This window comes from Protopterus annectens, chromosome 4.part0 (genome assembly GCF_019279795.1).
Source record: "Protopterus annectens isolate FY-2018-M chromosome 4.part0, PAN1.0, whole genome shotgun sequence".
Taxonomy (NCBI): Eukaryota; Metazoa; Chordata; order Ceratodontiformes; family Protopteridae; genus Protopterus; species Protopterus annectens.
The window spans coordinates 1,606,597,852-1,606,625,590 of NC_056733.1; the positions used below are offsets into that span (position 1 = coordinate 1,606,597,852).

Here is a 27,739-nt window from a genome sequence, read left to right on the forward strand (position 1 = left end):
CTACATAAGGTGGGATGCGATGGTTTGGGGATTTATAGGTGCACTTATTAGAAAAGAAATTTGAATAACTGATTTCATCGCTCGTGCTAAGATCAACTACATCAACAAATTTATACAGGACATGGAAGTCAACCACAGGTACATCAGAGTATGAAAGATACACAAATATCCTTACAAAATACTTACCATGGATTTTAAGAGCTGTTACTCTGCTAGTCACGAGACAGCATTAATAAATCCTGTTTATGACAAATATTTCACATGTCATCATACCTCTCAACCTGGAAACATCAAAAATCTGGATAAAGACCCAAGACAAATAGGTACAAATCTGTATGCTGATTAACATAAAATTTACATACATAATTATGTAGCCCCACCCACTCCAATGGAGTTGTGGGATGCCAACGTTCAAACACAAAGTGAAGAAAAGACAACCAAGATATGGCCCCAGACCCTGTAGTAAATGGTAACCATTTTTTCTTTTGAAATGTGCAGCAATGATGTTCACTGGGAAGAGATGATGATGAACCTTAGGGTTTTGTTTTTGGTGACTTGCAGTATGTGGTTTTGTGGTAAACGGAGGGAATTTAATGGTAGGCAATATTCTAATCTTAGCAAAATATTATTATAGTTTGCTAGGACCTCCAAAAGTCATTCTCCATGGCCTACTGATCAGTAACGTAGCTAGAGTTTGTGCCGCCCGGGGCTGTCTGAGTTTCCTGTCCTTCCCCCTCACAAAATTATGGTCAAATGGGCAGTCCCATACACAGCCCTCCCCCCTGCAGCCATTCCAATGTCCCATTACTTGGCTATTTCACCCCATTTACCTTAACCACTAATGTGCATACTTGCTTTACTTTTACAATGATTATTTGAATTTCATTTAAAACTTTTATTTTACATTTTATAGCATAAACACTAATAGATATCTGCCAAACAAAGCAATACAGTCTCACAATGAAAACAGACTTACCATTAAAACTTCTCTGCCCTTGAAACTCACATTCATTGAAACCCACACATTCAAAGAAAATGCATCTGGCCAGTGGCGGATAAAGATTACGTTTGGGCTGTTTTAAAATCGTAGGCCCCTTGCACACGAAACATATACTGTATGTGTTCTTTAATACACCTTCCTCATAGTATTAAACTATATTCCTTGTATAATACAGCACAATTGTTAGTGTTTTAAATTTATTGTTTTGAACATTTTTCCAGTAAGCAGTGAAATAAAATGCATGAACCAATAACAAAACCGCCCAGTTAAGAACATTTCCATCATAAAAGTCTACTCAAACTTTTACAATCCACCAGTATCAGTAAATATGCACAATTTCTGCAGAAGTAAAAGTCATCTAAATAATTCGACATTAAAAAGACCTGTAACTTATGAATAAGTTGCTGCTAGCAAACAACTTTATATTTCATTGTTTCATCTATGAATAAAGTGCCTGTTGCCCTTGAAGGATAAATTGCCTATGTTACCATTTCAACTCTCAGCTTTTGTTTCCTGTCTCCAGCACCAATCCTCGACTGCTGCAACGTCAGGAACCAAAGGGCTACTGTGTGAAGATCAGGTGATACAGCTAGGAGAAGCTGGATCAAAACTTTGTTTTTACATTTCATTTGACAAATGTTCAAAATACCACAGTAAGTACTTAAGCTTATGGTGACTAGGATAAAAAGTCAACAAGCCATGTTTGTATTTTACTATCTCCCAAGTAAATGAGTTTGCTCTGACTATGCTTACTTCCATATATAGTAGCAATGTACTTCAAAGTTTGGGATTGTGCTAAACTATAAATATACATTCTTTTGTTCTCCTGATTATTACTATCTATGTTTGAAACTAAATTAGAAGACTTTTGTTAGTTAACTGGGCAATATAGTCTGTACACATGCTTCAAACAGAAATGCAGTTAACAACTCATTGAAGACTGCATGTTGTGTCCCCCAAGATAATTTGATGACACCAAATACTCATCACAGAAAGGAGCTTTACTGAATTATAACACATCCCCTTTGCATTCTCTTTTATTAGGTTATTTTATTAATCAAATAAGATAAGAATCGAACAACACATTTTAAGTTTTAAGAAAGGTCTAGTAGACACGCATGTAAATTAGAATGTGCACCGACTTATTTGTAATGTCTTACAGGATGAAATGTACGGACTCAAACAATTTTCCTACACTGGTAGACAGGTTGTTGCCAATGTTTAAATTCTTATTGGCATCTCATCATATTTACCAATGTAATGCTGTTTTAATCTCATGTGTTGTCACTGCTACTCCTCGGTACCATAATATATTAATTTACAATGAAAATCAACCCATTGCTTGCACACCACCCATTTCATTTGATTAGATTTTGTCAGCGTATAAATGAATCTGCTTACCATGGGCCCACATATTGTATTATACAGCTAGCCACGTATTACTAATACACATGGGATCCCTTACAGTAATGACAGCAAAAAGGATACCTGGCAACAAAGGCCTTAATACTGGCCTCTGCAACATGCATACATGTATGCATGAGAAATCTGAGGAAAAATAGTAACATCTTCTTACAGACAAGACATGAACATTTTACCACTCCATTTCATGGTACCAATAGAAAAGATGACAAAAACAAAGTGGAAAGTTTGTATTTTACCTTGAAAATGTAGTAATGAAAAAAAAAAGCTGTCTACCTATCAGACCAGTCTGTCCAGTCAAAACCTAGTAGTGGCACAAGATCGGACAGACTATTCTGGATTTGTGGGTGCGCCAATTTCATTACAAAAACATGCGTCTCTGGACCATTTCTCCCTGCGCTTCGCTGGACTGTTTCTCCCCACGCATCTGCTGAAAATAGACTCTGTATTTGTCAGACTTCCACAGAATACAAATGTTAAAATAAAAAAAAATAAAGTGAAATCCAAATCTATTGTCATTAGATCATAAGTTGGGATTCCCAAGCTATGATCTAATGACAATACATTTGTTCTGTGAAAGTCTGAATTACAATTTAAAGCAGTCTAGCACCAGTTAAACTTGTAGCAGGTTAGCGGCTGCTGCTATTACCATCACTAACTGATCAAAAAAGCAGCACTATTTAACAACATTAACAGGAAGACTACAGCACAGTAGACTGCAGAATCATTTATTATCATTGCTTTGCTGCAGTTTCTAGGCGTACATACATGCGTTTTTTTTTTTTAATTCTTTATCACTTATTTTAAGAAAATAGAGCCGCTGGAGAAAGCAAACTTTCTCATTCTTGAATGCTGTGGACACACGGGTGGGTGAGCTGCTGCTAGACTTCTCTGCAGAAGTTCAAACAGAAATGATGAATACTAGTGAAACTTTAATACTGTGATGTATTGTGCACACAGGCTATCTCCACTCTGCTCATCTTTGCCCCTGCTGGTATTCTATTCACTTGCCGAGTCTGATAGGAGGTAGTCTGCCTCAGAAAGCTGGAGTCACCAAACATGCCCCTGGTGATGTCAGAAATGAGTTTCAACTGTAAACTTTTTTTTTTCTTTTTGCAAAAGAAAAAGAATTGGAAATTGAAGGGGCCATTCGGAAATCCGTGGCACCCCATTAATTTGACCTCAAAAACAGTAAATACCGAAGAATTTGGTATAGTTGAGAGGTATGCATGTCATACACAGTACTATATATCAGACTCTCTGATACCCATTATGCTTTACTTAGAGAAACTGTATTTGAATATTTATAAAGTAAATACTGTTATACTTATTTTTCAGGCAGTAGCAGCATGAAAAGTGAAACAGCCATCATTCAAGTCATTTTTTCCTTTAGGTTAAATTTTTCATAAAGTTTTTAACAGCAGGATGTATAATGCTCAGTGCAGGCTCCAAGGCTTCATAGATATTACATACACAATTAATAGACTTATCCCTCTTGCACTTACTTTCTCCTAAACATATTGTGTAATACTGTACACACAGTAAATGTTTTGCTGCATGTTTCTAGATAACAACTTAATCCACAGGAGAGATCTAAACATCAGAACCAGGCCTTCATCAATCCAACACACACTTTTACCAATGTTTTGGATCTATGATATGTCAGCAATGTATGCATTCTGTGCTGTGGGGTCTGGGGTTTCTTACTGATGTCATTAGCCATGGCTCCTGGGACACATCAACTATCAATAATAAGATGTTTCTGGGAGAAATGACCCCCCCCCCCCCGCACAACTAGCTGCTATAATTAGAACATGTGCAGATGTGAGAATTGCAGGCACTGTCTGTATATTATACCCTGTGCATTGCAAACCACCTGGTAATGGACATAATGGAATCCCTTATGGTTGATATACTACTATCCCCGTGGCCTAGGTAGGACCTCTATGGCAATGTGGATGCAGTCAATGGCTCCCAATATCTCAGGGAAACAGGTTATTTCATTAAATGCCCACATGGTGTTTCTACTCTCTTCTCTGGAACATGGGAATCACATATGCACCTCCACATGCTGTAACATGGCATCAAGAAACTGGTGTAGTATCCTTGAGACAGATGGCTAGGATATACCCACAATGTCCCCCAGTGGTCACTGGTAGGTCCCCTGTAACTAGTTTTCTGAAAGCTACAAATACTTTGGAGTTGAAAGGGATGGTTATTCCATACACCCCACAAGCCTGAATATGAGGGTGATACATGTCTACCAGCTCCTGCTTGGTGCCTCTGTCCACATGGTATCAGTCCACTATTTCTGTGTCACAAAGGAAATGACATGCTAGATGTAGCTGGATAAAGCAGAAGAGCAGCAAGTGATGAAGCACACCTCTGCGGCCACCAGCTGTGAGGATGACCTTTGGCAAATATATATGTATGTATATAACATGTTTTTGAGTTCACGGTCTCTGAACGTCAGGATTTTTTCTATGAACAGCTACTCTGGTGGTGGAGTCTCATTCACTGTACTACCTTTATACATTTCTGAATTACTGCCATATATTGTTTACCCTCATTTACATTTGCCATGACCCTCATTTTAATAATGTTGCTCATGCCCATCTCATTACTGCTCATTTGCATAGCATACTAGCATTGTATTTCATGTCTTAGAGTGCTCATGCTGCTTGTATCTCTGAATCAACACCCCAGCCTTGTGCATTGTCGCTCAACATGTTATTTTTCCTACCTCATTGTGCTACTTGTTTCTGAATCCAGGGGACTGTGCATGTTCTATTTTATCTGCTCACAGCTACTAATAGGTACGTGGTGCTACAAGTAGATTTTAAAAGTAAGCTTGCAAATTAAGTGTGCCACTAATGGAAATGGAATATTGACAACTTTTAAATAAACAGCAAAAAAGCAAAGAACTCTCTAAAAGGCCTTAAAATTTAACATTTAAAACTGGTGCAAGCTCAATCCAGCTGCTAGGAGAGAAAGAACTAAGGGCAAGCTTATCCCCCTCTTTTACTGATCTCATCTCCAGGGACTGTGCTGATAATGATGCAAAAAAGGACGGTAGCAAACTACGGATGAATTGTGGATTATTCTTTGCCAATGAAACTTCTACTAGCAGGAGCACAGTTCATCAAGAATGTCTTGTTCTCGAAGCCCAGACACAGAATATGCTTGCTGGAGCTAGACTGAGTTTCTATAGAATATGTTCTCATGATCTGAGAAAACAGTTTGACATGATTAGTAGTATCCATAAACAGAACACACTGCAAAATATTACTAGGATTTCACTGTCTTTAAATATTATAGAAATTTAGATAAAAAATTATTTTGTTATCCTTTAACATCGCATCTAAAAAAGTAAAATGCAAGCATTTCTTCATATCACTACAGGAAAGTGACAATTTTTGGTCCAGTTCAAAATGTTTTACTGTATGTGAAAAGAAGTTTTACAAGTAAATTATATTCTGGTCAATGCAAACTAACATTCATAACTGGCAGTACTGGTTCCTGGAAAGTCTCAGTTGGAAACAGTTTGAGTTTATCAGACAAAAGAAATGCCATCTTTACTGGAACAGAAGGACTTTAAACTGATCTGTTCTGGCACTGCGAAGCTCATTCCGTATGTTCCACATGGCCACTCGCATCTCATCTTGGCTTATGCAAGCAGTCATTTACAGAGATCGTATGTCTACATTTATATCAAATAAATGAACAAAAACTCATTCAAAATGTTTTTGCAAGGCAAATAGATACACAGTAGTGATAATTTTGCCTAATCTGTCTGTTGCTAATCTGAAGTGTGTAAAATTTGTATAAGCAATTTAGTAAATGTTTACTGTATTTGTGACAAATTCAGTTTTTACCCTTAGTACATGCTTTATCATGTTCAGGGCTGTAAAGGAGCTGAAGATTAGCCAGGCAATCAATGGGCTTAAGTCACACAACCATTATAACCAATCCTGGAATGGATACCAATCCATCCCTGAACACACACAGATGCATGGCTATGAACAATTTGAAGAGTTATTCCAGTCAACTATCCACTTATCTCTGGCACCACAATCTCCACAAAAATCCCAGTGGGTAGACAGAGCATGAAAACTCAATAGAAAATTGCCATTTTGGTCAAAACCTGGTTCATCAGAATGATATTCTGTGGACAGAATCATTAAGTGAATGAAGCCTTTTCTAAAATGACGGTGATATACCACATTTACCACATACGTAAATTTTAACTCAGACATCTTTCAAAGTAATGCATGCTATAGAACAACTTTCTTAACATCGTTATCACATCAAACATAGAACTATCAGACAGTATTTATTACCATGAAAACTAAACTTCAAAATAACACACAGATTTTTTTTTTAAACTTAACGGCTTTATTACTTGCTGTATTATCCTGATTACCAGGAAAGCCACACATAATGAAGACACGGTCTTTAAAATTTTGGTAATTAAATAAGCATATGCCATTGTAATATACAATGGTAAAGTCTTGGAGTCATGCTGTTGGGTAGTAATAAGACTAAAAACATCATCAGCTGCTTCTGACCATAACTAAAAAATGATCTAGTAAACACAATCTGAATCATCTTCACCTGCAAGTCAAAATAATTGGAACTTAAATATGTTGTAACACAGTTAAAAGCAGGTATGCCCAACAAATTTCACTGAAGCAAAAAGTTTCTGTTTGGTGTCTATTTCAAACTCTTTGGTAGGGTGGGGGTTAACTGCCCCAGACTTTGTCACTCACTCCTGCATTGTTGTTGCTCATGCTTTACAAAACGCAGCAGATTCACAACAGCAGCTGGTGTTATCCCTGGAATACGACTTGCAGCCCCGATCTAAACAGGGAGACAGGAAAAGACAGAAGACATGAGAAATGCAACCAACTCCCAATAAAGCCTGTGGGTATTTATAACTTCGTAGCATTAAACTCTTTAGCATCACTCACTACCATCTGTAATCAGTGGTAAACGGCTGTCTGCACTGTCCTATTTTCTGTCATTCATGATTTTTTTTTTTCATCCATGAATTTTAATTCCATAAACTCTTAATTACTAAGGTCTCTTTCTACCCACATATTCTTCAACAGCCAATTCCAGGGGGGGGGTCCATTATTAAAGCATTTCCAAAGCATTACTACCCCTCTTCATAAAAAGTACTTATACCTCAGATAGCATCATTACTGAACACTCAAAGATAGCTGCAACAAGTGCCCTATGAACACACTGAAGATCTCCCTTCCATCAGTGCAGAAAAGATAACTACCAAAGATTTACCAGAATAAATACATGTTTCAAAACTGCAATAACTTTTGCATATTTCTATACATGTTCGAGTGAAATGCTACAAAGATCACTACTCTGTTACTCGAGATTTACAACAATTCACTATGTAACAGTTTCATTGTCTTTTGTTATACAGTCTCCTGCTGTCTTTATACAAAACACCAGTCTGCAATCAGACTCAGCTTTTTACTTGGATTACATCATGACTTTTCAGTCCATTTTATTTACTTGGTTAAAAAAATACTATATGCAGGATTATGAATGGCACCAGTCCTTTCAATTTATGAAAAAATGGACCAACTATTTTGCTTCCTGTTTTGTCACATGAGGTACTGAACTTACAAAATTAAACCATACAGATATAAAACTTAGTTCTCTTTATCTCAAAACAGAAAGTAAGGCTACTAGGGATCTTTACCGCTCTAACATCACCCAAAGATGCTGTGACACTGTGCCCTGGCCCAGCAATCAAGGAGCCTCAATCCTCACCACTAACACCAATGAGGGTCGTATCATATAGGAGGAAAGGATGACAAATACACACAGTAAAGTGCAACTTCCCTTAAGAGCACACAGAGATCACAGTCAGTCCGGGGCTGGCCACTCCCTTGCTCTCCAGGTCCCCAAAAAGACTCCCCACTGGCACAGCTATAGGGTCCAGATCTCAGCCTAGTGGGCAAGCTAAAACCACCAGCACCCTCTCTGTCCAACCAGTGCTTCATGTCCCTGCCCAGGTAGCTGACACACACACACACACACACACACACACACACACACACACACACACACACACACACACACACACACACTTTGAGAAGAGTTTATATAACCACACAGACACTCCTGGGGAAGGCTGGCACAGGTTCTCCAGCTGTGCCCGCTTTTCCCAGACTATACGGTAGTACCAGCTGCCACCACCCACTAATATTTATCAGCTACTCAAAGGCCCTTAAAAGGGTGTCCAATTATTACTGTGCAATATTATTATCCAATTGGTAGTATAGCCCAGGGCTAAAGCTATTGGAGTGGCTTTGTACAATTTTACCAAAGGCATGCAAGTACTCTAAAGAGCTTAAATTATTTCTACAAAAACAGCCACAGTTGAAAGGGTTTAAAACTATTTAATAACAGTCAAAACACAAGACAATACTTTTTACTACACAGTGCTAGTCAGAAGTTCAGAGATCACAGAGAAACAGTTAAAATAATTCAGTAGTACAGTTCTGACATCACAGAAAAATACAGTCTAATATTTCTAATTTCTAGCTATTTCTGAGAGAGAACACAAGTTTAAGATAAACTTACATATAAAGCAAGACAGTGCTGATGAGTTGGATGGTCAAGCAGTGGCGGCTGGTGACTTCAAATCAAAGGGGGGCTGCAGGAGACAGCTGAATGGGTGGGGTCAATGGGAAGGGGTGTGGTCAACTAGAAAGGGGAGGAGCTATGCTCAAAACCACAAAAACTAACTAAATACACTGCCCTGGGTGCCAAACCGTCATTATGAGAGTCCAATCGAGACAAAATGAAGTGCAGAAGAATAAAAATATTTCAATGCATTGGCTGCATGACCGCTAACTTAATATCTAGATGGAAACAAAAAGGTTGTGAGGCATGAAAAAATAAATTACTTTGTAAATACATTAATGGAATGCCAGTCAAAATCAAGTATAAGAAAAACAAGCAGCACTCAACTCAAACCACTTCTTGCACTGCAGTTCTAATTATAATTTATATTCAGCTTTATTAAAGTACCAAGTAACATGCTGAAAGTAGAAATCTCTGATGCCCCCACTTGTAAAAATGTTTCTTATCCAAAAAAAGACCTGCTGCCTGACAACTATCTCCTTGTTTCATGGGGAAAACATGATCAAAGTAAAAAATGAAAAGCAAACAAGAAATAAGCTCAAGATACATTGCTTAAAAGGATTACTGTACAGGTTATGGACCACACGATTGGCATTCTGTTTAGTTTACGGGTAAAGCCTGCAGAGATGACTGGAAGTCTCCAAGTGTAATGAGCTTCTTAAAATAATGTAACCCTGTCCTTTATTACAAATACTATCATATGCATTTCAATACCCGAGGCCTATACATTATCTAGTTAAGTATTCTCTACATGGCAACAACAGAAAGGCTTTCAATGTTGGCAATTCTTTAACAGTATGCTTATTAAAGCTTACTTGCATCTTACGATCTCAGCCAAGCTTATCTGATGATGGTCATTAAAGTATTGCTACTTAAACACAGAGCAACAAGCACTTTGAGTAATAAGCATAAATCAACAGTACAAAAAATATGACAGAAACCAGACCACTCTGCAAAAATCAAGGACAGATGAAAAGCCACTCTAGTACTTGTGTCTACCTTGGATGGGGGGGGGGGGTACTCTGCACATTTACACTGCATAACTACTCCTTGCTTTGCTTCGACACATCCAGAGTCACTACATGGGGGAGTGGGGTGCAACAAGTATGTCAATTTGAAATGTCTCTGGCTGACTGATGGCCCTGACACATTTGTCATAACTCTCAATCTCAGAGCAAGAAATCTGGACAAAGCCATACAAAAAAGTGAGACAAAGGCACAAAAATAAGGACAATTTTTAAAATATTGCTCTTATAAACTTAGAAAGATAATAGAATAGGTCTTGCATTAGTATGAATTTTCTGAATGGTATGAAATCTGAAACTCAAATGTCTGTCATTATTTTCTAACTTCAGTCTTTAATGATTTGTCACTAATTTGCCAAAAAAACCCCCCACAATTTTATGAAAAATTAACCAAAAATGTGATGTAAAAATATAAAATAGCCACACAATACAGCTGGGAACCTGTCAAAGAAGGGACACTACTTGAGTAGCTGACAAAATAAAAGAATCTACATGCATTTCTGAAATAAAAGTAATCTACAACTCTGATTATTACAGTTATTTCTTAATTGTAAACCCTCCATGTTTTCTTCCAAAATTGCTATTTTGTGGAGGGATTATTACGGGAAGAGCAACATTTTGAGCCAAAATCAGGGACAGTTGAGAGGTTTGGCTATGCCTAATTCTATAGAGCAATTTATTTGCATGTACCTCTCAACCTGTTAATGCAATAAATCTGGACAAGGCCAAATATATTGGGGGAACATATAAACAGTACTAAAAATTGCTCTTGTATAAACTGAGACAGTTGATAGAACAACAGGTCTTACTTTAGCATGCATTTTTCTGAAGGTTATGAAGTCTGAAACTCAGTGTGTCATTATTTAGTGACTTAATTCCTAAATGATTTTGCCAGAAAACCACAAATTTTATGAGGAACAAACCAAAAATAAGAAGCAAAAATCTATTCATTCTTTGAAAATCTGGACAGTTGGGAGGTATAGTTCAGCTGGGGCTGTCTGCAAGTTTGCCGCCCTTCCCCCTCACAAAATCATTCCAATGATCCATTACTTGGCTATTTCACTCCATTTACCATAAACACTAATGTGCATACTGATTTACTTCTATGATGATTTGGACTTCATTAGAAAGTTTTATTTTGCATTTTACAGCACAAACACTAAGACATCTGCTAAACAAACTTAGCTTAAAACTTCTCTGCCCTTGAAACTCACATTCATTGAAACAGCATTGAAACCCACATTCAAAGAAAATACATTTTACCAGTGACAGATAAAGATTAATTCTGGGCTGTTTTCAAATCATAGGCCCCTTGCATATGAAACATACATGTGCTCTTTGATACACCTTCCTATTGTTTTGAACATTTTTCCAGTAAACAATGAAACAAAATGCATGCACCAATAATGACAAAACTGCCCAGTTCAGAACATTTCCATCATAAGTCTACTCAAACTTCTACAGTCCACCATTATCAGTAAATATGCACAATTCTACAGTCCACCATTATCAGTAAATATGCACAATTCTACAGTCCACCATTATCAGTAAATATGCACAATCTCTGAAGAAGTAAAAATCTACTCAACACTCAACTGCATCTCAACTTCGCAGCACAAGAAATCTGGAAAAAGCCAAATTGATTGGGGAGGGGGGTCAAAAGGCCAAAAACCAGGGGCACATTAAACATTGCTTGTATAATCTTGGAAAGTTGCTAGAATAAAATGCTGTTACCACCATACATTTTACTGCCAAGATCCCTGTGCAAAAGAGTCAGAGCAACATACCACTATGCCAAATCAGCTGCTTTGTGAAAGAAAAATGCTGTGTTACCACCATACATTTTACTACCAATGTTCCTGTGCAAAACAGTCAGAGCAACATACCACTATGCCAAATCACCTGCTTTGTGAAAGAAAAATGCTGCGTTACCATCATACATTTTACTCCCAAGGTCCCTGTGCAAAACAGTCGGAGCAACATACCACTACGCCAAATCGGCTGCTTTGTGAGAGAGAGAAAGACTGAAACTTAAATGGCTATCATTTAATGAATTCAGTTCTCACCATAGCAGTCAACCTCTTAGCACAAAACACCTGGACAAACCCAGTAATGAGGGAATACAGCCCTCAAACATATTCAGTGAATTCAGTTCTTGCCATAGCTATCAACCTTAGCACAAAAAAACTGGACAAAGCCAATAATGGGGTAATACAGTCCCAAAAATAAGGACAAATTTCAAATATTCATCTTAGAAAATTGCTAGAATAAAAGGTTGTGTAAAAGGTTGTGTTACTATGCATTTTCTGAAGAATATGAAGTCTGAAATTCAATGTCTATTTTAATTCTGATGGAACAAAAACAATTTTCAGCAGAGGCCCAGGGAGAAATACTGCAGACACATGTCTTTGTAAAATGGCAGGACACCAGAGCAAATCCACACAAACACAGGGATGAGATGCAGACTCCACACAGAAGGAACCCTAGCCAAGAATCAAACCAGAAAACCTATAGCTGCGAGGCAACAATACTACCACTGCACCATCAAATATGCAAGGAATTAAACGTTCAGAAACCTGAAGTTTGAAATTCAAATGCCTGTCACTTTTAACATGTGTTAATCAGGACAATCTAACTTGGAACAAAAAATCAATGTTCAGCAGAGGCCCAGGAAGAAATAATGCAGACATGTCTTTGTAACATGGGAGGACACAAAAGCAAACCCACACAAACACAGGGAGAAGATGCAGACCCCACACAGAAGGCAACAGGAAGAAATAATGCAGACATGTCTTTGTAACATGGGAGGACACAAAAGCAAACCCACACAAACACAGGGAGAAGATGAAGACCCCACACAGAAGGCACCCCAGCCAAGAATCAAACCTGAGAACCTGTAGCTGTGAGGCAACAGTGCTACCACTGCACCAAATATCAAGCATTGCAATAGTTAGAAACCGCAGATATTATGAGGAACAGATCAGATCACATATGAGGCAAAAATCTGCAACTTTTTTGCAAATGGTGGTGGGTAGGGAATTCAGGTCCTTAAAACCTGCATACAAGGTACAGGGTTCAAGCCTGAGTATCTCTACCCACCACCATTTGCTCTCTAGCCACCAGTATATAGTAACCGGGGCATTACACACACACACACACACACACACACACACACACACACACACACACACACACACACACACACACACACACACACACACCAAGCCCAGCCCCAGCGACCATCCGAACAGACTGCTCCACACACACACAGCCCTTCACCAACTTGCAAATGATTTGCTGAAAAATCTGGACTAACATATATGAAATGTGAAATGAGCATTTCTCAGAATATTCCCTTTCCCTGAGTTATGGCAATCTCAGAGTTGGTCTGTATCGGTTTGGGGGTGTGGGAGGCTTTCCCCCTCACATCAGGGGGTGCACAAAGGAAGTTTAAAGGAGAAAAATGACATTCAAGGGTCACTGTTTGCCTGGATCTTTAGGTTTTTTTTGTTTGTTTTTGCATCTCTGGACTCAGAATTTCAAGTCGCGACATTTCAGGGTCCTGTCTCTGACTTGTATGTCCAGTTAAATGCACCCTGTTCTGTCTCACTAACATTCTCATTAGCACTGGAAGCTGCCGCAGAACACATAGGTGTCAAACATTGACATCACATATGTTCAGAACAAATCTTATCCTACAAAAGAAAAACATCTTTATTCATACTTTGTCTTAATCCAATAATAGATACAAAACTGACATTTGACTAATAACTTTCTTGCAATTACCATTGCATAAATAATGCTTTAGTCTTAAACGTATTAACTGAGACAATTTCAATTAAGGATATTTAGGAATTAATGCTCTCAGAATGAAAACACACTAATTAATCAGAACCTTCTTTATATATATGTGTGTGTGTGTATATATATATATATATACATATATACATATATATACATATATATATATATATATATATATATATATACATATATATATATATATATATATATATATATATATATATATATATATATATATATATATATATATATATATATATATATATATATATATATATATATATATATATATATATATATATATATATATATATATATATATATATATATATATATATATATATATATATATATATATATATATATATATATATATATATATATATATATATATATATAAAATATTCAGAATTATATAGTAACTTAGTCCTTCTATGTCATAGGAGCTGCGCTCTAACAAATAAATAAAAATATAGCATTTATAGGGCCAGACATTTAATCTACCATTGTATTTTTCATGGTTATTTCAATTGTTCCAGCTCAAATATATTGGGAATATCCCCTTTTGAAGCCCCTATGTTATATGTCCAATATCAGAAAACAGTCTTTCAATAACAAACGTTTATGTACCTAACCTGTCTTAGTTCACAGGCTAGCACAATAAATCTGCATTTAACAAACTACTTATATCACCTATGGAATTGACTTAAAATATAAATCCAGAAATGAATGGGAGAGAGGGCTCTTTACCATTCCGTATTACAAGTACTTCTTCTTCAGTTATTGAATGCAAATACTGCATCTTACTACTGATACAAAATCTATACAATTATATCTCAACAATGACTAGCTCTCTGAAACATAATTGCTACAGGACTCAGGTTTTAGTTAAAAAAATAAATAAAAAAAAACATTGTCTCTCTTTCTCTCTTTTAAACTGTAGCAAACCACAAATACAATCTTCTCCTTTCAGCTTTTCCCATTAGGGGTCACAAATGCTGAACAATAGTCCGCAGAACGGATGGCAATGGAGTTTTACAGTGTAGAGTTGCCAGCCCGGCACCCAAACTTCAACAAAAGACACACACATGCATACCTAGGGCCAGTTTAGAGTGTCCAATCCACCAACAGCATGTCTTTAGGATATGGGAGGAAACCGGACCACTGAAGGAAACCCACATGACCACAGGCAGGACATGCAGACTCCACACAGAAGGCACTCCAGCTGAGAATTGAACCAGAGAACCTCTTGCTCTGACGTGGCAACATTAACTTCTGCACCACCATGGATTACTTTGTAGGAAACCACAAATACAATATTGGTTTTAAAAAAACTGGTATGCAATGAAGAGAGATTGGCATCATGCCATCACACCCCACCAGTTGAGGCAGTTGCCACTTTCTCCCCACCCAAGCTCTGCTACCGCACTCAGTACCAAACACCCCCCCCAACACTTGATAGGGTCATATGTACACTCACTCATATATACACACACACACACACACACACACACACACACACACACACACACACACACACAGTTAATCCCCTACCTAACCCCCCTACTAGGACTCCCCAGGCAGACACACACACACCAAGCCCAGTGACCATCCGAACAGACCGATCCACACACAGCAAGCCCAGCGACCACACACACACACCAAGCCCAGCAGCGACCATCCGAACAGACCGATCCACACACACACAGCAAGCCCAGTGACCGACTGATCCACACAGCAAGCCCAGCGACCATCCGAACAGACTGATCCACACACACACACACACACACACACACACACACACACACACACACACACACACACACACACACACAGCTCTTCACCTACCTGACCGAACAGCAAGCAAGCGACCGAACAAATAGACCGATCCACGAAGCGACTGAACAGCAAGCAAGCCCACAATACAAACACCTACCCGAAGCCCGCACACTGAAACAGTCCTGCGAGAGCAGCTCAGCCCTCCTCATTGGTCCTGACTGCAGCTGAAGCAGTCTGGAACTCCTCTGTTCTGTGCGGTCGTCACCGCACAGATTCCTGGTACCTCACAGCAATGATTGCTGGGTACCTATGTGTCCATATCAGGACTGCTGGTAAAGGCAGTCTTTGTTTTTATGTTTTACAGATTTGTTATTTTCTAGGTGGGAGGGCTGGTAAAGGCAGTCTTTGTTTTTATGTTTTACAATTTTCTAGGTGGGAGGGCTGGTAAAGGCAGTCTTTGTTTTTATGTTTTACAGATTTTTTTTTGTTATTTTCTAGGTGGGAGGGCTGCAGTCCGGCAGTCCGATTGGACGAGCCGCCCCTGTGGTCAAGACAAAAATGCTTAACGCCCTCTGATTCTCTCTGTTTTTAAAATCACATTCCTGGTTCACATTACACCATTCTTCAGACTTCCCTGGGTTCCCAGGCTAACAGAAACTAAATTTACATTCTTCACCTTTGGGCAGAAACCAGAGCAATAAACGATATTTATGAATGCAAATTCTGGCCATTAACTCTGGCCTTAAAACAATAGGCAGGATGCCTCACCCTAGACTTACTGACTCCAAGTTTTAACATCAAAGGGACACAACATGCTTTACTTGGACAACAGAGTGCACTGTTACATTTTTTTTCAGTTCCACATGTAACACTATTTTTACCATTTAAGACACAAGCCTGTGGTTTACATTAATATTTACAGATGACAGAATTATCTCCAAAATTCTATCTGGCTAGGCTGGCAGCCTTCACCTATCATCACCCAATCTTCACATATCCCCCCCCGCCCCCAGAGAACTCAAGCTAGTTTTTCAAGTGACCCTTGAGAAATGCTGCTTGAGGGAGCTAGGTCTATCTAAGTATATCTTACCCCGTGTTCCCTGTCATGAGAGCCCACCTGCACTGGCATTGCTAATCCCACTGCGGTGCTGCATGGACATATCATATGCTTGCAACCCCAGGCTCCATCTTAGCAACTTGGCATTTTGATGGCTGGCTTTATTTAACCATGTTAGGGGGTTGTGATCTGTCATAATAGTGAATTTCCTTCTATACAGATAAGGCTGAAGTTTCTGCAGTGCCCACACTATGGCTAGACATTCCTTTTCTACAGCTGCATAGCATTCCTCCCTGGGTTGGAGCCTACGACTAAAATAAACCACTGGGTGCTCTTCCCCCTTCGAAGAAATCCAGCTAAGTACAGTCCCCACCCCATGGTTCGAGGCATCCACCTGCACAACAAATTCTTTGCAATAATCTGGACTGGCTAACACGGGGAGTCCTCCCAAAGCTTCTTTAAGCTTCTGGAATGCCTGCTCACAGGCTGGGGTCCACACTACCTTATCTGGCCTCTTCTTCCTTGTCAGGTCTGTGAGGGGAGCAGCTATGGTACTATAACTGGGGACGGACTTTCTGTAGTACCCTGCTGTCCCTAAAAATGTCCTCACCTGCTTTTTAGTAACAGGTACAGGCCATGCCTGAATAGCTTCCACTTTGGCTGGTTCTGGCCTTATCTTACCACTCCCCACTCTATGTCCTAGTTAGGAGACCTCTGTCATACCCACCTGACATTTGCTTGGCTTAACGGTCAACCCTGCCCTCTGTAGTCTGCCCAGCACCTCCCTGACATGCTGAAGGTGCTCTGGCCAGGAATGGCTGTAGATGGCAATATCATCTAGGTAAGCAAGGGCAAACCCTCCTGCTAGGATATGATCTACCAGCCTCTGGAAAGTCACTGGGGCATTCTTCATCCCAAAGGGAATCTTTGTGAACTCATACTAGCCAAAAGGAGTCACAAGGGCTGACTTCTATCTAGCAATGGGAGTCAAGGGCACCTGCCAGTGACCCTTGGTAAGATCAATGGTTGTAAGATACTTAGCCCTATTCAGCTGCTCTAGGGCCACATCTGTACTAGGCATGGGGTAAGCATCTGACTCTGTGTGACTATTTAATTTCCTGTAGTCCACACAGAACCTGGTGCTGCCATCCGTCTTTTGCACCAGCACCCCTGGGGAGGCCCAGGGACTGCTGGACTCCCGAATCACCCCTAGTTCCAACATCTCCTGTACCTCCTCCCTCAGAGTCTGTTTGACTCTCTCAGGCACTCTATAAGGGGCCAGCCTAATAGGCCTTTGGGTCCTGTATCCACCTGGTGCTGCCCCACAGCACACTCTCCAGCTCAAGCATTTCCGTTATACCACACGTTTTCCTGATGTTGGGCTTCTGCCAGGTTCTCCTGGACCAAGCCCATGACTTCCCTGAGCCTTGTCCTGAGGTTTAGGACATATGCCACAACAGACTCCTTGTGATACTCGCACTCACCTTCCCAATCATCTCAAACTAAATCTAGAGGCCCCCTCACCCTATACCCATACAGCAACTCAAATGGTGAAAAACCTGTGGATTCCTGGGGAACCTCTCTGTACGCAAACAATAGATGGGGCAAATATTTGTCCCACTCCTTCTTAAACTGATCTGCAAAAGCCTGTAGCATGGACTTCATTGTAGAGTTTAACCTCTCAACAAGACCATTAGTCTGGGGATGGTAGGGGGTGGTCTTCAGGTGCTTCACCCCACAGGACTTCCACAGACAAGCCAGTAGGTCTGACATGAAATTGGCACCTCTGTCAGTCAGTATTTCTTTTGAGAAACCTACCCTGCTGAAAATCTGTAACAGTGCATTTGTCACCTTCTCTGCCTCAACGGATGACAAAGCCAATACCGTGTAGCATAATCCACTACCACTAGGATATACTTTTTCCCCGTGGAAGTTGGGGTACTCAGAGGACCCACAATATCCATAGCTACCCTATGAAATGGCTCCTCAATCACAGGCAAAGGCATCAAAGGAGCTCTCACCTTGTCTCCTGCCTTGCCTACCTTTTGGCACTTTTCACAGGTCCTGCAGTACCCCGTTACATCTCTGGAGATTGCAAGCCAATAGAAGTTCTGCATAATACGCCTCTTTGTACATTTTATGCCCATATGACCTGCAAAGGGAATATCATAGGCTATGGCTAGAAGCGCCAGACAGTAGGCTCTAGGCACTACCAACTACTACACTCTCTCACCTTCTAGCCCTCCCTGAGGGGTCCAACTCTCTGTACATTAACCCTTTGTCCCAATATACAGATTCCTCCTTTTCTTGAAAATCAGGTGCCTCCCTAGCTACCTGCCTCAGGCCTTGCAATGTAGGGTTTGAGAGCTGAGCCTGTCTCGTCTCTTTTCTTGTAACCCTTCCCAGCTCCTCTACTACAAGAAGTTTGGCATCCTCTGACACTGGTGCCTCACTGTCAGCCTGGGTACTACTACTCACCTCTACCTTTGCAGTTACTCTGTCCAAGGGACCATCAGTACCCCCAAGCAACTGTGGTTCACCTTTAGTCTCACTACTACAGGGTAGCTCCCCTCCCTGAAGTAACCACCTCACCAGTCCTGGCTGCAAGTATGCAGTCTGTCTGGGTCTACCCCAGGCTACCAGACTTACCTGCTTGTCTCCATGTCTGACTGCGTGTAACTGCACAAGCACAGCACTATCAAAATCATTCACTACCAGGACATCTGCAGGTATATCCCCAAATACACCTACTTGCTGGCTTTCTTTTCCAACCTTCCAGTCAAGGTGAACACTAGCCAAAGATATTTGGAAGTGAGATCCCTCCTAAAGTCCTGACTGGAGTAGACTGCCCAGGCAAGTAGTGCTCCTCGGTAACCATTGCAGACTTTACAATGGTTATATCACAGGCTCTCTCTCTTGGCAATGGCCTCTTTGCCATTCACTACAATAGAATATAAACTCTGGTGATAGTTTGGTACCCTTGTTGTCCCAAGGCAGCCTACTATTGGCATTTTGTTTTTTCCGACTTGCTGGCTCCCTCACCTTTTGTTCCCCACCTTGCCTCCGTGGACACCTGTATGTCACATGGCCTCACTGGTTGCATTCAAAACATTTAACCCTAGCTCCTGGATGTGTACCCGGACTAGTGTGTTCCCCTGCTACTGGCAGATTCTGTTGGGGCAGTCTGTGATGCCCACAATGGGTTCCTTTAGACCCATGAGCAGTACTGGGGGTCCCTTTCCTGTGCAGGGTTGCTCTGCTTGCCAGGTGTAGGTCTCCCTTCTTCCCCAACTCATCTGAAGTAGCACACTGTTTATCAGCTAACCAGATCCTCATGTTCTCAGGCAAAGTGCTAAGGGCTTGTTCCCTCACCAAAAGGTCTGCCAACCCTTCAAAAGTGGTGACCTGACATCCGCTCACCCACCTATGGAAATAAGTGCTCAGTTCAGTAACATATTCACACACACTTTCATCTGCTTTGCGTCTATGCTCACAAAACTTTTTCCTATACATTTCAGGTGTTAGCTTAAACCATTCTAACAAGTGATTTTTAACAGCAGTATAACCAAAACATGCAACATAAAACATTTTTGACAAAACAGTTACAGCTTTACCATGGAGTAAGGGGGTCAGGAACTGTACCCAGAGCCTTTGGTCAACACTATACTATTTGCATACCCCCTCAAAGAGATGAATGAAACTATCAAAATTATCCCCCTCTTCAAACTGCGAAAGAAATGTACTGACCTTTTGTGCTTCTGGGGTCCAGCCACTCCCTTCCCCATTACCTCCATGACTCTGGCGAAGAGCCAGCATTTCCCTCTCATGCTTCCTCTGCCGCTCCTTTTCCTTGGCTTCCAGGCATAGCAGTTTCTCATTCTCCACAGCCTGTAGACTCCTCAGTCTCTCAGCTGCTTCTATCTCCAAATGCCTGGCCTCCAACTCAAGTCTCTTTAGCTCCAGATGGATTTTTAAGTCCTCTGCAGAAAGGTTGAGCTGTCCATTCTCAGAGGGTATTATATTTCCACTGCCAGTCTGATTGCCCACCTGGTTGCTGTTTTCTTATACAGCTGTAACCAAGGTTGCAATCAGGTCTGCCTTAGTCAGGTTTCCATGCACCAGTCCCCTAGCTTGGCACATCTCCACCAACTGGCTCCTTGTCAGCTTTCCATACTCCTCTGCTGACATGCTGCCTGCTCACCCTGACTAACTAAGCTAATAAAAGAAATACAACAATTGTGATCTGTACCCAGAGTATTCACTGCGTGGCTAATTTAGAGTACAAAACACATTCAGAGCTCACAGTACACAAGCTACAGGAATTCATTCTACCCACACCACTACAAGCCAATTAGTATTTGCCAACAAATTAATATGTGGTGTGGATTTCCCACCACTGCCAAACAATTAATATGTGACTCCTGTGCCCTGGCCAGCAATCAAGGAGCCTGAATACTCACCACTAACACCAGTGAGGGGCATCTCATATAGGAGGAAAGGATAATAAATACACACAGTAAAGTGCAATTTCCCTCAAGAGTACACAGAGATCACAGTCAGTCCGGGGCTGGTCGCTCCCTTGTTCTCCAAGTCCCCAGTAAGACTCCCCACTGGCACAGCTACAGGGTCCAGATCTCATCCTAGTGGGCAAGCTAAAACCTCCAGCACCCTCTCTGTCCAACCAGTGCTTCATGTCCCTGCCCAAGTAACTCACACACACACACACACACACACACACACACACACACACACACACACTTTGAGAAGATTTTATATAACCACACAGACACTCCTGGGTAAGGCTGGCACAGATTCTCCAGCTGTGCCTGCTTTTCCCAGACTATACGGCAGTACCAGCTGCCACCACCCACAAATATTTATCAGCTACTCAAAGGCCCTTAAAAGGGTGTCCAATTATTACTGTGCAATATTATTATCCAATTGGTAGTATAGCCCAGGGCAAAAGCTATTGGAGTGGCTTTGTACAATTTTACCAAAGACATGCAAGTACTCTAAAGAACTTAAATTATCTGTACAAAAACAGCCACAGTTGAAAGGGTTTAAAACTATTTAATAACAAATAGTCAAATCACAAGACAATACTTTTTACTACACAGTGCTAGTCAGGAGTACAGAGATCACAGAGAAATACTTAAAATAATTCAGTAGTACAGTTCTGACATCACAGAAAACACTTAGTCTAATCTTTCTAGTTTCTAGCTATTTCTGAGAGCGAACACAAGTCTAAGATAAACTTACATATAGAGCAAGGCAGTGCTGATGAGTTGGATGGTCAAGACAAAAATGCTTAATGCTCTCTGATTCTCTCTGTTTTTAAAATCACATTCCTGGTTCACATTACATCATTCTTCACACTTCCCTGGGTTACCAGGATAACAGAAACTACATTTACATTCTTCACCTCTGGGCAGAAACCAGAGCAATAAACGATATTTATGAATGCAAATTCTGGCCATTAACTCTGGCCTTAAAACAATAGGCAGGATGCCTCACTCTAGACTTACTGACTCCGAGTTTTAACATCAAAGGACACAACATGCTTTACTTGGACAACAGAGTGCACTGTTACATTTTTTTAGTTCCACATGTAACACTAATTTTACCATTTAAGACACAAGCCTGTGGTTTACATTAATATTTACAGATGACAGAATTATCTCCAAAATTTTATCTGGCTAGGCTGGCAGCCTTCACCTGTCTTCACCCAATCTTCATAGATGTCTTGATTAAAAATTGACTTATCACATCATAAAAAAATGAACTTAAAATATCTCAGCCACCTCAAATGAATGCTCTCCAGAAGAGCAAAACTATTTTCCCTCCCAGGCTGGTGGATGCCCTGACAGATGTCAGTACACTCAGGTAAAAAGGGAGCCAGCCTGAGTCATGATATCAGTATTTTCTTGTCCTCTTACCAGGATGATCCCGAAGTGAACAGGAGGGAACTAAAGAAGAGGACGACCTTAACAGGGTAACCAAGGGTGGTGACCCTTGGCTGGATTAGTTGGTTATTAGTAGGCTAAGGGGATAGGAGGGAGGGAAAGGAGACTGCAACAGTGAATACACTCGAACAGCTACATTTACGCTAAGTGTACATAAGTGTACACAACTGTACTATGTTCTTCATGGTTCACTGTTGCAGTCCTAACTTGTGGAAAGATTCCCAAAAGCTGAACTGAGGGAGGAAGAAGATTATAGAGAAAAGAGGATGGCCTGCAGGATAGCAATGGCAAATCCTGCTCTAGACATAAAAAAGGCTGCCAAGTGGTAGTGCTTTGCGAAAATATATACAGATGACCAGGTGGTTGCTTCCAAGATGTCCTTAATAGGGACCCCTTCAGAAAGTCTGCAGAGGTATCTGTGGCCCTAGTGGAGTGCAACCTAATTATTTCAGGGGCCTTTTTGCCATGATGGTTGTAACAGAAAGAAATACAGTGGGAGATGCATTTAGACAAGAGTCTGTTTAGAAGATGGCTTCTCCTCTGAGCCAGGGGCAAAGGTAATAAACAGCTGGTCAGATTTTCTCAAGGCATTTATTCTGTCCAGATAAAAGCAGAACTGCCTGTTCACATCCAAAGAATGAAATATTCTTTCCCCTTTGTTCTGAGGGTTGGGGAGGAATGTTGGCAGATGAATGGCTTGGTTTAGAGAAGTATCAGTGACCACCTTGGGCATGAAAGAAGGATTAGTTCTGAGGGAAATCTAGTCTTGGTGGAAGATAATAAATGGTTCCACTGCCATGAAGGCTTGCAACTCAGATACACTCCTGGCTGAGGTGATAGCCAGCAACAGGACTGTTTTCCCCAAGTATGAGACTTGAGAGGAACATTAGCTGCAGGTTCAAAAGGGGGCAAAGTCAGTTTTTCTAGGACAAAACTGAGGTCCCATGGAGGAGTGGGATTCCTCCGAGGAAGTCTAATGTGAATGACTCCCCTAAGAAATTATCTTAACAGGGGATTGAAAAAGATTGGAGGAAGCGTAGGAATGTGGGCTGAAATGGCAGATCCATGAATTTTAATGGAGGAATAGGAAAGAACTTTATCCGCCAAACTGGCCAGGTATTCTAGGATGGTAGTAATGTGTGCTGAACTGGAATTGAAGTGGTAACTCAGGCACCAAATAGTGAATCTTTTCCATTTGTCTGAGTACGACTTTCTAGTGCTAGGTCTTCTAGACTCTAAGAATGTCTTGTACTACCTTAATACTGCAGTTTGATGCTGCGGAAGTATCTAAGCTGAAAGGCTGAGAGAGTCTGATGGTTGGGTTGCACAATCCTTCCATTGTTTTGAGTGAGCAGGTCTACACTCTGAGGTAACAGCCATGGCTACTGATTGGTGAGCTCAAGGAGGAGAGGACAGCAGTGTTGTCCGGGCCAGTCTGGTGCTATCAGTATTGCTCTTGGACCCTCTTCCCTTATCTTTAGAAGTACTCAAGGCAGAAGGGGTAAGGGGGGAAATGCATAAATGAAGAGAGGTGTCCATGGGAAGGAGAAAGAATCTGTTTTACAGGCAGATTTCTGTTTGATCCTAGCACAGAATTTTTTTCAGGTGAATGTTTTACTTGTTGGCAAAGATGTCTACTTGTGGGACTCCCCATCTCTGAGTTATGTTGAGAAAAATTTCCCAGTGCAGATCCCATTCATGTAGAGTCCATCAGTTTTCTGCTGGGGTGATCTGCTAGAGCATTTTGAACTCCAGGAAGCTATTGTACCATAAAGTGCAAGCCCAGAGAGGGTACAGTTTCCCAGACTTGCATCGTGGTGGCACAGGAGAAAAGTGTGTGCGCCTCCCTGTTTATGTACCACATGACTGTGGTATTGTCTGATTTTATTAACAGCACCCCTGGTTCCAATTTTTCTTTGAAGGCTATCAGGCCTTTTTGCACTGCCGTAAGTTCTTTCTAATTGATGAGTCTGCCCTTGAACTGAACCTCCCACTTCCCTTGTGATCGGAGGTGTTGAAAGTGAGCCCCGTAGGCTGTCTCTGAGACATCCGTGGTGAGGGTTTGGCCATGTGGAGTGAAACTGAAGGGAAGGTCCTGATTTTGGGTACAAGCCTGTACCCACCATGCAAACTCCTGTTTTAGACATGGGGATCAGTTGTATCTTGACCTCTAGGGATTGAGAGCTCTGGCACCATACAGTTTTCAGGTACCACTGAAGTTTCCTCATATGCAGCCTGGCCAGGGGGAACCATGAAGATACATGAAGCCATATATACCAGTGCTCGGAGAAACTCTCTGAGATGCAATTTCTCTGCTGGATTTTTAGAAGCAGTTTGTCAGAAAGGAGACTGTGTCTGGAGAGAGGAAAGACTTTTGAAGTGAACAGTCCAGGAGTGTCCCCAGAAAAACTATCCTTTGGGTTACGGCATTGTTGGATTTCTGGAGATTTAGTGTGAATCCCAGGGACGACAATGCATCTTGGGTGAATTTCAGGTCCTAGATGAGTTTTGACAGGTCTGTGGCCTGTATCAAGCAGTCATCCAGGTAGGGGTATATTTGGACCCCCGCTGGTCCTGCAGAAAGCAATTACAGATGCTAGACACTTTGTGAAAACCTCCTGGAGTGGTAGATAAGCTAAAGGGCAGAGCTGAAAATTGATAGCAATTGGACCCTGCCTTGAAGCGAAGATAGCTTCTGTATGGCTTTTGAATTGGAATGTGCAGATAGGCATCTTTTAGGTCTACTGAGGCCATGAAGGCCTGAGGGGGTATCATGAGTAATAGTTTTTGAAGACTCAACATTCTGAACTTTGGAACCATGAGAAACTGGTTGAAGTTGGACAGGTCCAACACCGGGCACCAAGAGCCTTCCTTCCTGGGAACCAGAAATAGCCTGAAGTAGAAACCTTTTCCTTTTTGAACTTCTGGAACTGGTTCCACTGCTCTGTGACAGCAAAAGATCTGAATCTGGGCCACGGCCTCTGATTTTGTGAAATACCTGGATAGCCTGAATATTTTAAAGGCTCTTTGAAGTTGAGTTTGTAACCATTTGAAATAATGTCTACAATCCACTTGTCTGAAGTAATATGGGTCCAGCTTTGTTTGAAGAGTGACAGCCTTCCTCCTAGTCTTGGGGTGAGGGTGGGAGGGGGAGAGCAGGGTGGATGAGAAATAGTTGCTCTCTGGCAGCTGAGGTCCACTGCCCACTTCTTTGCAGCTGTTGCAGTTGCCTATGGGTCCTTTCCTGCTGTAGTTTCCTCTCTCTACCCCTAGATTAGGAGGGAATGTTCCTACCAAACCTATGAGGCTGTACTTGGAGGAAGTCCTTCACTGTTTGCATAGACTTCACTTTGTCCTTTATCTTTCTGAGAACTGCCTCTGCCTTAGGGCCAAAGAGAAAGACTCTGTCAGGGACATCCAAAAGATTTGAGTTAACATAGTCTGGAAGAGATTGTTCACTAAGCCATGAATGCCTTTTAATAACTGAGCTCATGGCAGCTGTCCTGCAAGAAGCTTCCATGGCATCATTACTGCAGTGTAATGAATGTTTTGCTACCTGAGCACTGGAATGACAGACCTAGGAGCTCTTTGGAAAGTGTTTTATCGTCTAGTAAGGTGACCTTCTGTTTGAGCTCATCTAAAATGGTTTGTTGATACTTGATCACATGAAATTGACAGTTGAAGGCCCTCATAGTAAGGATGGCAGACGTACATACCTTTTCCTCAAACCTATCAAGGGCCCTACTCTCTATCTCTAGGTACAGGGTTTATTTATTTATTTTATTTAACATTTGTTTAGTGTGAAAGTACGACTTGGAACAAAGCCAATTTTCAGCGGAGGCCCTGGGAGAAACACTCCAGATGCATGTCTTTGTAACGTAGGAGGAAACCAGAGCACCTGGAGGAAACCCACATGAACACAGGGAGGACATGCAGACTCTGCACAGAAGGCACCCCAGACGAGAATCGAACTGGAGAACCTCTTGCTGTGAGGTGACAATCCAACCACTGCACCATCCTGGATGAACTGGTTCTAGCCCCTTTGGGCCCCAGGGTGACCACCTCAGGGTCAACAGCAAGATTTTTAAAAAGGTAATTGTGGGAGTCTTGTACCTTATAAAACCTGTCTGGTTTACATGCGGCAGGGGGAAGGGAAATAGGATTCAAGGAGGAATCCTGGAAAACATGTTCCACTACCTCTAAAATGGGTGGATGGCCAGTGGTTGTGTTCAGATAAATCCAGGAACTCTCTAATTCTCTTCTTGGACTGGGGATATTCCTGTGCCTCCCACTGAGAATGCTGTCTCATAGCATGGAGAGTCTCTCCAAAGGTGAAATCCTCTGAATCACCATAGATTATCTGTGTCGCTTTCATCACATACAGGCAGACTGAACATTTCCACATTTACAAATGCTTTTAACCTGAGGCAATACTGTGTTACTTCTTAAAAAGAAAAAGTGAATCTGGGATACTTTTACCTATAATAAAAATCACCCTATATCATGAGGTAAAACCTCTTATAATTCTAGGTCTGATGTAATAATATTCCAGTGTTTAATAAATTATTTGGTCTACCAGATGTGCAACTGCAAGTAAAATGTGAAGTGGGCTGGTCACTAGTATCTATACTATTGATATTTTCCCTGTTTAGCGACTACCCTTAACCTTCACCTCTTCTGCAATACCTTAAAAACTAAGTTTTTTGTAAAGCTTGTTAAATAACTTCCCTCGTACAACCCCACACATAAAAACAACAGACATTTAAAAAACATGGTACATTTTACCGCGTCTAACCTAAGTTCAACCTAAATATCAACAAAATGTAAATAAAATAAAATAAAAACATGTTGGAATTTAAATACATTTGAGTGTTATCTAGACAAATAAAGTTTATCAACAAAGTAGCAATATTCTGCAGTTTTTAATTTCAGAGCAGTATTATGTCACATTTGCTTAGTGGCAGGAGAATAAAATGCACGTCTAGTCTGCCTTTTGAGATTCCTTAACATTCTG

General features: G+C 40.9%; 1 protein-coding gene across 5 annotated transcripts in view; it reads right to left on the bottom strand.

The window, feature by feature from the left end:
* Nucleotides 1–6,452: 6,452 nt before the first annotated feature.
* The window catches only part of MTO1 (mitochondrial tRNA translation optimization 1), a 399,278-nt gene continuing 377,991 nt past the window's right edge, over nt 6,453–27,739 (bottom strand). For 3 of the 5 annotated variants that reach the window (XM_044069378.1, XM_044069380.1, XM_044069379.1), the window contains exon 13: nt 6,465–7,282. In XM_044069378.1, coding sequence (XP_043925313.1) covers nt 7,184–7,282 — 99 coding nt within the window. In that variant the 3' untranslated portion in view covers nt 6,465–7,183. Of the gene's footprint in view, nt 7,283–27,739 lie in introns of all 5 variants that reach the window. The other 2 variants (XM_044069382.1, XM_044069381.1) reach the window with 2 other exon arrangements.